This window comes from Lepidochelys kempii, chromosome 1, assembly GCF_965140285.1.
Source record: "Lepidochelys kempii isolate rLepKem1 chromosome 1, rLepKem1.hap1, whole genome shotgun sequence".
Classification (NCBI taxonomy): domain Eukaryota; kingdom Metazoa; phylum Chordata; order Testudines; family Cheloniidae; genus Lepidochelys; species Lepidochelys kempii.
The window spans coordinates 185,880,705-185,893,153 of record NC_136380.1 but is presented as its reverse complement, the minus strand read 5'-3'; the positions used below and the strand labels follow the sequence as shown (position 1 = coordinate 185,893,153).

The 12,449-nt window shown below is 41.6% G+C and overlaps 1 protein-coding gene across 1 annotated transcript; it reads left to right on the top strand.

Moving 5' to 3' along the window:
• The first annotated feature begins 279 nt into the window (after nucleotides 1-279).
• Nucleotides 280-1,479, top strand: GJA8 (gap junction protein alpha 8). The gene has a single exon (XM_073328738.1). It carries the CDS (start codon nucleotides 280-282, stop codon nucleotides 1,477-1,479), a length of 1,200 nt encoding a protein of 399 aa, XP_073184839.1.
• Nucleotides 1,480-12,449: the final 10,970 nt, after the last annotated feature.

Sequence of the window (12,449 nt, the reverse complement as noted above, 5' to 3'; positions counted from 1 at the left end):
CTATACAGAAGAGTGGTCAAATATACTCCTTGGCTGAGAAGTTATTGAATATTTAGAGGCACAACAGAGAGAGTTTACAGAGGAAATTTCCCTGGCTTCTTAGTTTTCTCTCCTCTAATAGAGCACTGTAACATAAGGCAAAAACATTTTCAAGGTATAGGCTGTTTTGGAGAAATACATACAACTTAAAGGAAGACGCAAGTTATGCATCAGTAGAAAAAAAATTATTTAGTGTAATTTATGGCCATTCTTTCCTTCTCTTCCCTTAGATAGTAAGAGATGGGTGACTGGAGTTTCTTGGGGAACATTTTAGAAGAAGTGAATGAGCACTCCACAGTCATCGGGAGAGTCTGGCTCACTGTGCTCTTCATTTTTCGAATCCTGATTCTGGGAACAGCTGCCGAATTTGTCTGGGGAGATGAACAGTCAGACTTTGTGTGCAACACACAGCAGCCTGGTTGTGAGAATGTCTGCTACGATGAGGCCTTCCCTATTTCCCACATCCGGCTCTGGGTCCTGCAGATCATCTTTGTCTCTACCCCTTCACTGGTGTATGTGGGGTACGCGGTGCATCATGTACGGATGGCGGAGAAGAAGAGAGAGAGGGAGCGGGCAGAAAGGCAACAGCAAGCTGAGATGGATGAAGAGAGGCTACCCCTGGCTCCAGACCAAGAGAGCACCAGGAACACCAATGAAATCAACCCCAAAGGAGCCAAGAAGTTCCGACTGGAGGGAACACTCCTGGGAACCTACATCTGTCACATCATTTTCAAAGCCATTTTCGAGGTGGGGTTCATAGTGGGCCAGTACTTCTTGTATGGCTTCCGAATTCTGCCCCTGTACCGCTGTGGCCGGTGGCCCTGCCCCAACCTTGTGGACTGCTTTGTATCCAGGCCCACTGAGAAGACAGTCTTCATTATGTTTATGCTGGCCGTGGCCTCAGTATCCCTCATCCTCAACCTTGTGGAGATCAGTTACTTGATCTTGAAAAGGATCCGCCTGGTTTTCAGGAGGCCAACAGAAGAACAACAGAGGGAGATCCCAGAGAAGCCCCTCCACTCCATTGCAGTCTCTTCCATTCAGAAGGTCAAGGGCTACAGGCTGCTGGAGGAGGAGAAGCCAGTGTCCCACTATTTACCTTTGACAGAAGTGGGGGTAGAAGCTGGTCCCCCTCCATCTTCTTTCAATGACTTGGATGAGAAGCTTGGTATGGGGCCCCTGGAAGACCTATCCAGGGCCTTTGATGAGAGGTTGCCTTCCTATGCTCAAGCAGAAGAGCAGAAAGAGGAGAAGGTAGAAGCAGGGGAAGAGGAACAGGAACCAGAAGAAGAGCAGGAGGTGGAGAAGGTGGTAGAGGAGCAGGAGCCACCAGGAGAGGAACTGCCTTCAGTGCCTGTAGAACTGTCAGCTGATACGAGACCTCCCAGCAGGCTAAGCAAAGCCAGCAGCCGGGCCAGGTCAGATGATTTGACTGTATAAGGGTGTGGGGAAGCAACTACACACACACACACAATCACAGATGTTTTTAAACAAAGCGCTCAAATGGTCATTTGAATATTTCCTATTGAGATTCTCAGCTGGAAAGGTGCTATCATTGTAACTGCACCTTATCTGTCCTGTATGTCCCATGGCTGGTGCTAGCTATCCTGTAACATATTCAAAGGAACGGTTTCTTTTCTCCAGATACCAGCTCACTACTCCCAGTACCTGTGCTATACACAGCACTGAAGCATTTTAAAAACTAAAACAGAAAAAAAACCCAAAACCCAAATGTATCCACTGTGACTGCACTTGCTGACAGTTTTATGTTCCACATTTCACTGGAGATGTGGGAGAATGGCTCTTTTAGACAGTATCTGGCTGAAGGGTTGAAAAATAGCTCTCTGGGTATTTCTTACTCTATTTTAGCCTGTGGCATTCTGACATTGGTCCTCCTTTCATTGCTGGCATAGAATTGCAGTTATTTAATTCACAAAAAAAGGATCCTGTGTTTAATATCATGAAACTAGTTCAAAATATTATTGCCAAAATGCCCTGGCTTTGTCTGTGAATGCAAATTTCAGCTGTTTATACTTTCCCAGCAGCCCCTTTGTTAGAAACATTTCTGCTCTACAAGTGACCTTGATAACAGAAAAGATTAAAGCTAGTTTCTTGTTAGAATTTAGCAGATGTCCACAAATGGATTATTTATTCCCAAAGGGTCATTTCAGCTAAAGGCCTTTGTCAAACTGGGGAAAAGAGTAAATTAAAGTAAGATTGGTTGCTGAGTGAGACTTGAGGTGTGGGAATTGACTTAGCAAAGGAGTGATGGGAAGGCATCTGTAAGTAGAACAACTACAGTACATAGAGCACAACGCCCAAATTAAGGCTCCCAGCCCTGCATTTGCAGCTTGATTGTGAAAGGTACTTCCTTCTTGTAATTCCCAGAGAGTTATGCGCACTCTGCAAATCTGAGGGAGTGTCTTGGACACTCAGGTTGGCATTTAGGAGCCTAAAATGTGGATTTTGGTGGCCAAGTGACTGCTTAAACACCCAAATGCAAAATTGGTTGACCCGATTTAAGTGCCTAAGTTTGAAAAATAGGCCCTTAGTTTGAATGATGTAACAATCGTCATTAGACATCCTGCTTTGTTGCTAATTTGTTAAGAAACTCCATCTGCAGGAGGCTTCCAATAATCTACTTAGCTACTGAACACAAATGTCACAAAGGAATATAACAAGGCTATTCAAAGTATCAGTAATAGAAAATATCTGTACCCAGAGGACTAAAGGAATGCCATAGAGCTCCAGCAAAGTCTGTTTTGGTTTAAAAAGAAATGAAGAAGAAAGGACATCAATTTTCTGAGTGTGTAATTGCTAATGTTAAAAATATCCATGGATTTCTAACTTTAGGGACACAAAAGTCTCTCTTTGGCTGGGACAGAGCAGCAAAAGTTTAAAAGTTTAAAACTTGTTTAAAAGTTTCAGGTTAATCACTTTTTCCTGCAAAGACTGAGTCTGATGCCCGAAAAGTATAGGTATGTGAAGTGGTTTAAAAAAAAAAAAGTGAGTGTGCGAACCTTATTTCCCAACTGAGAAGTGGGTAAATGCCGTTTACCTACATTTACCCTCAACTATGCTACTGGGTACATGCTTTCCTCTGTTCTGCTTTCCAGACCTCAGTCCCTGATAGCTCAGCAAATTCTCTCTTCTGTGCAGCAGCTCATATGTATTGTTTCAAGTGGGGAGTATAATCCAGTTCAGAAAATTTACTTCACATGGGACAAAACTGAATCCTGCAAATGACTAGAAAAAGCCCATAGACTCTTATATGAGAGCAGGATCTCCCCACTGTATTTTCCACTGAATGCATCTGATGAAGTGAGCTGTAGCTCACAAAAGCTTATGCTCAAATAAATTTGTTAGTCTCTAAGGTGCCACAAGCACTCCTTTTCATTTTGCGAATACAGATTAACACGGCTGCTACTCTGAATACAGCCTGACAGAAAGCCCACTGAAGTCAATAGGCATCTTTCTAGTGACTTTAGTATGCTTTGGATCAAATGCCTAGTTCTGATGACCTAGCTGAATTGCAATATTCTGTTCCCCTACAGTAAATGCCCCTTACAGTTTCAATTGGATACTATGATATCTGGCAGTTACTATCCTCTATGGAGTTCCTGTGCCTTGTTAAAGAGCTGCCACATTACACTCCAGAGATAGCTGCACTTCACTGGTGGGTGATGTGATTACTCTATGTATGTATAATTTTTGTAAAGCGCTTTTGGATTCTTTGGTACTATAACAGCACCACATTTTTACATTATTAATAATTTTGTTCCTTTTGGGCTTGTCTTTTCCTAATGTCTGCAGCCTGATCTCACAACACATGCTCTTGATAAAGATCATTAGGGGCATTAAGAAGCTTCCTTTTGAAGAGGGACTGTAAAGATTGCGACTGTTTAGTTCAGAGAGAAGGTAATTAAGAGGGGATATATTAGAGGAATATAAAACAATGGATGGTGCAGAGAAGACCATTTAGATTCTCCCAATCAGTCTCTCATAATACAAACACAAGGGTGGGCAATGAATGAAACTGAAAGGCAACAACTGGGAAACTAATAAAAGAAAATACCTTCTGTACAGTTCATAATTAACCTGTGTAACTCATTGCCACAAGAATTCAGTGAGGCCAAAAGCTTAGTAGGATTCAAAATAGGATCAGACATCTACATGAATTATAAGAACATTTGCTGTTTCACTGGATAAGATACACTATTTTTCAATTTAAAGATGGGATATAAAACTTCATGCTTCATGGCATGAATGAGACCACTAACTGAATGGCATTAGAAACACACTTCCCCTATGGAAGGAAATTCAACTACTGTTCATTATGAGGTTTCTTGCTCCTCCCTGAGAAGCATGTGACACTGCCAAATATCAGAATAGGGGTCTAATGCCTACATTTCTAATTACTCGACAGGTCTCTTTAAACAATCAGACATATTAATAACTGTCTATGTTATTGACAATCTGACATGTATTAGAGCCAATTTCTGCCCTCCTTTGTGCATGCAGCACTCCCATCACAGTCATTGGGACTTACATGCTCATGTACCAGAGGGCGGAATATGTCCGTCGCCCCAATCCAGATATTACACATGACATGTGGAATATGTCATTTGTGCTGTAGCATATGGGTGTAAAAGACTGCACAAAGTCCATGTATTAAATTTATTTGGAGCATGTGATGTACCTACTACATGGCAGTACCTGCAGGCTCCTGCTACAACACCAAATATGATACACAGCACAATGAAAACCCACTCCACTCTCCCTGCGGCATACAACCAACTGCTTGTTTCGTTCCTCAACCCAGTTCTAGACTGTCCCACTGTGTTCCTTACACACTCTGTAGCCTAAATGTGTGTACAGTGGACTAGAGGCAGTGTTTCCTAACAATCAGAGCAGAGCAGTGGGAATCAGGCCTCCTAGTTTCTATTCTCAGTTCTGCCACTTATTCACTGGGTCACTTCGGGCAACTAATTTTTCCCACTGTAAAATCAGGCTGAACAATAATTTCCTACCTCACAAGGGTGTTGTGAGGCTTAATTGATTAATATTAGTAAAGCACTTTTTGATCCTTAGATGCAAGGCCCTATAGAGGGCAAAAGTATTAGCATAATTTCAAGATCTGAAACTATTTGAGAAATAATGACAGTAAATCCAACAATTTCTTGGTGAAATTCCTAATGAAGTCACATAATGGCCTCTGAGCTGTGAGTTTAGCACATAATATATTTAACAAATGGTAATGCAAAACACAGGGAAACATAGCAAGGAGGGCAAAAATCCACTCCCTGGCTGGGAAGTCACTGAACAGTTAGAGCCATGGAATAAGGAAGCTGAGAGTAGGAATGTGCTTGGCTTCTCCCTACAAACAAGTTACTGACTGATTTCATGGGTTTTTTTTGTGAGGAGTGTAATATGCAAGCGTCAAACTCACCAAAGTAGATGGGTGGGGGAGAGAGAGGCAGAGTCTTGACTTAAAGTAGAACATGGAAGTTGGTGTTGGTTAGTGTCTAAAGCAGTGGATGTAGAATTAGTTTTGCCAGATTTATTCCCAGCTCTGCTATTGACTCATTATGTGATCGTGGGAAAATAATTAAACCTCTCTGTGCCTCTGTTTCTCCATCTGTAAAATGGCTGTAATAATTTGTACCTACCTCACAGGGATGTTGTGAGGTTTCATTAATTCTACACAGTATAGTTTTTCTTTAATGATAGAGCATTTATCTTGGTTAGTACATGACTTCTTGACCAGAGGGGAAATGGATTCAGATCAAGAATGCTGCATTGCATAGTAGGGATCAATCATATAAAGTGTCTGTGGGCTTCAGAACCACAGTTATACTGAGAAAGCCAGATCTTCACCTGGTGTAAAACTGTACAGCTCCATCAACCTCAATGAAGTTGCTGATTGACACCAGCTGAGGATCTGGCCCAGTATTTACAAAGCTCTCTGAGATTGCTAAACCCTAATTTTAATCAGATCCAAGCAAGCACCTGATACTTTGCAGTCCTGCAGTAAAAGTAGTTTTACTAATAATAGTTCATGGCCGGTGCAGAAAAACTGCCATCCCCCTGCATCCATACGGATACACAAATATCCTGGTATATTAACTATTTCCAGTACATGAGAGAGAAATTAACAAAAATCTCTGAAGAACGGGTCAGCCCTGTGGTGTCGGATGAGCGATTGGTTTAGCGGGGACTTCTGCGGGCATGAAATCCACTTGCTGAGGGAAGAGAATCCAGTCTTCCTGTCACTCCCTGTTTTACTGATCATGCAGTTTTACATGTAAAGAAAGGCCATGCCACACAATGGTGAAAAAGTGGCAGTTTGCTGTTTAAACACAAAGCTGCCTTTCAGGCATACAGCTGAGAGTAATCCCAACCTGAGCTTGTCTTTGTTTTATAAAAGTAGGAGCATCCATGAAAAATGGACTGTAAGACCGGGGGAGGAACGAGTGGATGGGGGCAAAACTGGGGGGGGGGGGGCGAGAGGGGCAAAGCTCCTGGGAGTCAGATGAACAGATCACATCAGGAGAATCATCCAGACAATGGCATCAGCTTCCTTCCCAAAATGCAAGGAGTTATCGTTTGTTAGTCCCTGTCTATGCTACAACTTTTAACACAGCTCTAAATAGGTTTTGTGCCACACACAACGTAGCTAATAGTTGGTAATGACAGGAACTAATAGTGTGTTGTCCTGGCCAAGGACCTAGCCTGGCCTGTAGTTATCTTCCTGTAACTAGTTTGGCATGTTCTTATTTTAGCAGTACGGGCAAGAGCCATTAACCATGCCTGTGTAAACGGTTTGACCAGTACTCCTTCCTCTCAGCTCTCTGGGCAGTAGGACATCCCAGAGTGCATTGTCCCATGTGCTGCTAATGCCACACTGTGTGCATGTGTTCTGGGAACTTTCCCCTTGCTGAGGCACCGGGGTGTGGGTATAGAAATCACAGCCCAGTTTTTCCCAAAATGCACTTAAACAAACACAGTTAGGCAGCATGGTAGCTGTCAATGTGCAAACACAGCTGGCACATGGTTGTGTCATGAAAAAAGCTGCTGTGTGAACATAACCATATTTGATTTTATGTAACTGGGTCAGATAAGAATGTCACAAACCAGTGACAAAAATATGGTTGTCTTTGTTGTCTGAGATATTCAAAGCCACTGAAGGGATTTAGATGCATTGCTCCTATTCATTTCAATGGGAATTGTACATCTAGATCCATTCAAAAATCTCAGTTATAATGCAGACAGGGCTTTAGTGTTCTGTTAGATGAAAGCTTGTCACCTTAGAGCCAGGATAATGCTGACCTGAGTCAAAGTAGAACTGAGAAGAAATGGTGATGGCAGGGCTATTTTGGAAAACATGAGAAAGAAGAATGATTTTTGTTGACTTTCAGCAGTAACCTTTAAATTTCCTAAATCCAGAACTATATGGTGAAAGGAAAACATGTCATTTTCTGGTTAGCACAGTGGGAAAGGCTGTGTTGCTTTGGGAGTTAATGGACAGACAAATATCAGGTTTGTAAGTCAATGCCATGAAAATTTGTGGCCAGGAAACAGTTCTGTGGAAACACAAAATGGAAACATCTGTTGAGAGCTGCTTTCCTTGGGTCTCTCTTCAATTCAGGGGAGTGTCAGACTGAAACTGAGCAGAAAATAAAAGGAACAGCAGGTTACAAGTGAGCACCCAAAAGTATCAGATTGCATGGAGCCACCAAGCAGATGTCAGATTGCAGATGAGCACCTGTGCATAACAGCAGCACATGGGTGTCAGGTTCCAGATCAGCATAGCAGGTGAGTGTAAGAATGCAGGTGAAGACTGAGGCTAGGTTGTGGGTGACAGCACCAGTTTGGTACCAAGTATGAACTAGGAAAGGACAAAGGAACTTGAGGCTTTATTGAAACCATGAACTGTACTGAACCCAAGCTTTTTCTGAGGTTGGAAAAGTTCAGAAACCTTTGTTTCAGCGTATATATAATATGCATGCACCTCTCCCTGGATTTCCTTGATTTTGGCAAAGATAAGAAACAAAACTAGCATGAAGAAGGCTATTCTTGAGGTCATTACAGCCTGGCTTATATTCAGAAGTACCAGAACAAAGATGTTCAGATATGTTTGGATAAACACATACAATTTAAATGTTTATCTGAAGTGAGTCCATAAATAAACTTTGGAAGGGTCACCCATAGCTAGTGAGAGCCAAGTTGCAGCTACACACTAAGCCTGCACCAAATGAATTCAGAAGAGTTCAGAAATCATAGCAATGTCTGATTCTTTCAACCCTCAAAGATCATAAACTTCAGCTGTACTGGAGAGAAAATGAAAGAAAATAGACAACTGCCAGCTAAGCCTAAATTTCATTAATTCGTCCCATAGACATTTGCAGGTGCACAAGCTATATTGACACATTCCCTTGGCTACAGATTCCATAATGCCAGCTTTCTATGGGTCATTCATTCTGCTCTATCTCCTTCCTTTGCTTGGTGGTCTTGTTATCTCCCACAAATCCGCAAAGTATCATGTAACCATACTCTACTACTTAAGTTGGAGTATCTCCATTACCTAGTACAATAATGAGCTCTTATCTTCTCTGTAGTCCAGCCACTACAGGGGCAGATGTGACTGATACGAATTGACACAGTGGCTACCACTGCTCCCGTTCTTTTTCTGTCCGAGATTCATTTTTCTGAAATTTAAAATAAAAGTGATGTTAAAAGGTAAAGCACTGAGAAGGTAAGAAGTCTACAGCCCCCTATGGAAAAAGCACCAGACATTATGAGTGATTCATGGCTGTGTGTGTTTCCATAAACAGTTATTTTTATTTGTAGCTTCATTGTCAGCACATTTCAAATGATTTCTTCTGTCATCCATCTAATAACACCCCTGCCAATGGGGCAGGTGGACTTCTAGTAGTTTGTAACAAAAAGTGCAAGGATTCTAACTGCTACCTTACAGATGTCTTGTTCATTTTGCAGAAGCAAATGATTATTTTGTTTCTTTGTGGATGACCACAGGATATCTTCTGAAATTATGTTAAGCAGTTGCCCAGTTGTCTTGGATTCCAAGTGATCAAGAAGGGTTTGGACTGGAGTGGCTTGGAGAAAAATTAGGGGCTATCCTGTAGCCTCCGGAGAGTCCTAGTCTGTTTTCATTTATAGTATAGCCAGTATATTCAACCATAGTCTAGTGGATATGGCACTGGACTGGGAGGCAGGAGATGTGGGTACTTTTCGTGGTTCTGTTCCATGACCGTGGACAAGTCATTTCACCTCCCTATGCTTCAGTTTTCCCATCTGTAAAATGGGGATAATGACACTCACCTCCTTTGAAAAGCACTTTGAGATCTACAGATGAAAAGAGCTAGGTATTATCAGATCTGTATTTAGGCACAGTTATCAGAGCATCCAAAATTCTCAAAGTCAGCAGGGGCTAGGAATGATCAGCATCTCTGGAGCCTCAACATGCACTTAGAAACTTAACTTTTAGACACCCACATTTGAAAAAATGTATTCTATGCACATAGGGCTTAATTCTGCACCCACTGAAATCAATGGAAAAACTCCCATTGACTTTACAGGTGAAGGCTCAGACTCCTAGTTCCTGTTACTGTTTTAAATAAGGATGGAGAAAACAGCAGCAAAAGCCAAGTGGATATGGTACCACTTGCAAGAATTGAGAGGTCTGCAGATTCCAATGAGACAGCTTTCATGTGGCAGTCGCTATGCTGGAAACCCAATGTGCTATCCTTCAAGTTCTTCCTTAAAAACAATACACTTCTAAGGTTAGTTTTCCACCACTAACTGTCCACCCTGCTCTCATGACTTAGCTCAGATCCTTTAGTTTAGCTCCCATTACCAACAGAACATAAAAATGATGATTTTTTAAATTTAAAACATGGAACTAATAGGAAACATGTTCAATCTCTTCATCTTTATGTTACACCCTTTGTACAACTCTTCCCCCCCAGCCCCATCCATGTTCTGTTTATTGAGATTGTAAGCCCTTCAGGGCTGGGAACTTGTCATTTTATATATCTGTGAAGCACCATGCATACCCCTGGTGCTACATAAATAATATTATAGAATAAATCTCCCTCCTTCTTTTTACCCTCTTTTTCCCTCCCCTGCAGGACTGCTCTTTTGGGGAAGGTATGAGTCTGAGGTCTTTCAAAAGAAACTGTCTTCTTCCCTGTGTGTATCTTTCATTGCTCAGGGATCAGCCATTTACATCTAGGGACAAACACTTCAAGGATTTGTATAAATACATGCAAGAGCAGAGCAGATACAAATCAGGGGCCAAATTCTGCCCTGAGTTATCCCTATGTGTTTATGTCAGTGGCATATGACCATAGGATGACTAGACAGCAAATGTGAAAAATTGGGACAGGGGGTGGGGAGTAATAGGAGCCTATATAAGAAAAAGACCCAAAAATTGGGACTGTACCTATAAAATCGGGACATCGGGTCACCCTATGTGACCAAGAGCAGAATTTGGCCTTGTATAATTGAATTTTGAATAGATTTCATGGTTCTTTCTGATATGAAATATAAAAAAACCCTTACAAAATCCAACACCCCCATGGAATTAGTGGAGATGAGTTTTTAAGTAGACGTAGATACAGGAAGAAGACGTTGGAGAACTTGGACATCAGTTTTACAGTAGATGATAGCACTAACAGAGCCAGGTTTTGAGCAGTGGCAGAGCCAGAGGGGGTGTTGGGCCACTGGTTAACACCTTCAAGTATACCTGTTGGCTTGAAAAGGTGCTGACCATACACCTAAAGGCAGCTGGGCGGGAAGGGTGGTTATACCCTACCTCCTACCCTTCAGTCAGCTCTGCCACTGGATGATAGCAGTTGGCATTATAAGAAAGGCCTCCGATCCTGTATAGTATTCTATCCCCTGAGTTAATTTTCCCACTGGTGGTGATGTTTTGCTTCTTCACAATGTAATGTAAAAGGAAAAAAAAATCAAAGCAAGAAGGTTGGCAATGTGAATTCCCAAATGGCTTGAGAGACTTTGGGACCAATCTGGTGACTCAACATCACCCAATGGAGAATCATTTTCATAATAAAATAAGTTGTAATTAATAAAGGTCCCTGATTTTCAAACAGCAAGGATACTGTGCTTTGTCAAACTCCAAACTAACCCACTTTCCTTTTTGTTTACAGTTATTTTTTATTTCTAACTAGAGATGGCTTGGGCCAGAAGATTTTTTGAGAGACAAATAAAGAATACCATTAAATACAAATAAGTGCATGATCGTAATATTAAGCGTTGGCTCTCAAACTGATAAAATCCAGGAAATTCCATGGTTGAACTTTCACTTCCCATTTGTGCTATTTATGCTGGATTTAAGGGACAAAATTCAACCTCTCCAGTTTGCGCTCTGTATCTCTTTGAAAGCATGATGCAGTTAATGGGCTTTGTATGGGAGCTTGTTCTTTGTAGCAGAATTTGCTCCCCTTATGTAGGATGATGTGCCTGGAGCACTCAGGTGATGATCTTGACTCATGTGTGATTATGTAACTGGAATACAGGAGTCAAAGCAGGGAAAAGTGGTGGAACTCTACTCATAACTCCTATTGATTTCCTGTCCACTGGTGGCTGCTGCCCCTTTCCTCTTCTGCCTCTTGTTTGTACACATTCTGTGGTCACGTTCCCTGTCAGTCGCTTATCTCATTGCTTGGCATTAGCCAGGAAAGTGAATCAGGTTTCCTCTCTGTTCCTAATTAGCACTCTAATTACAACTATAAATTCCTAGCATTCAGGCCTCAACATTTAACTAGTTGTCAGCAATAATAGTCCTACTCTAATGGTCAGTAACTTAATTCTTCTGAAACGGAAAGACATGTTAGGAACAAAATATTTCCAGTAGTGCTCTGGATGGTTAACCTTTTGAACACTAAAATGTTTACTTTAAAAATAGTGAAATGTAAAGCTCTGAGGGTATAGAAAATGGAATGACAAAGCACAAGCCATGTAAATATGGGACATTTTACTGCTTTCCCTAACGGTTGCACAACTTTTATTTTGTGTGTGGACCACCGCTGATGGAGAATCATGAACCTTTCTATTCATAATAGCACTAGCCCCCTTCCCCTCCCATTCCCAATCACAATAACATCCCTGTGGTAACTACAGCAATTACTCACACAGAGAAAGTGAAATTAGGAAAGCGTTTAATGTATTTTCAGTTTATTTAATGCAGTTTAGCAGCTACAAATAAAGTCAAACTGTGCCATATGGACCAGCCAGCTCCCGCCAGAGCACAGTTTGGGATCCCTGCTTTACATCTATGTGATGCGATGACCAAACACAGCATAAATGGTACTTAGGTGAGTTGCCAGGTTTATATAGTTTCTTAAATCTAGCAAGATTTTGTGAAA

Coding starts and splice junctions, on each gene's coding strand:
- GJA8 (XM_073328738.1), top strand. CDS start 280: ATGGGTGACTGGAGTTTCTTGGGGAACATTTTAGAAGAAGTGAATGAG.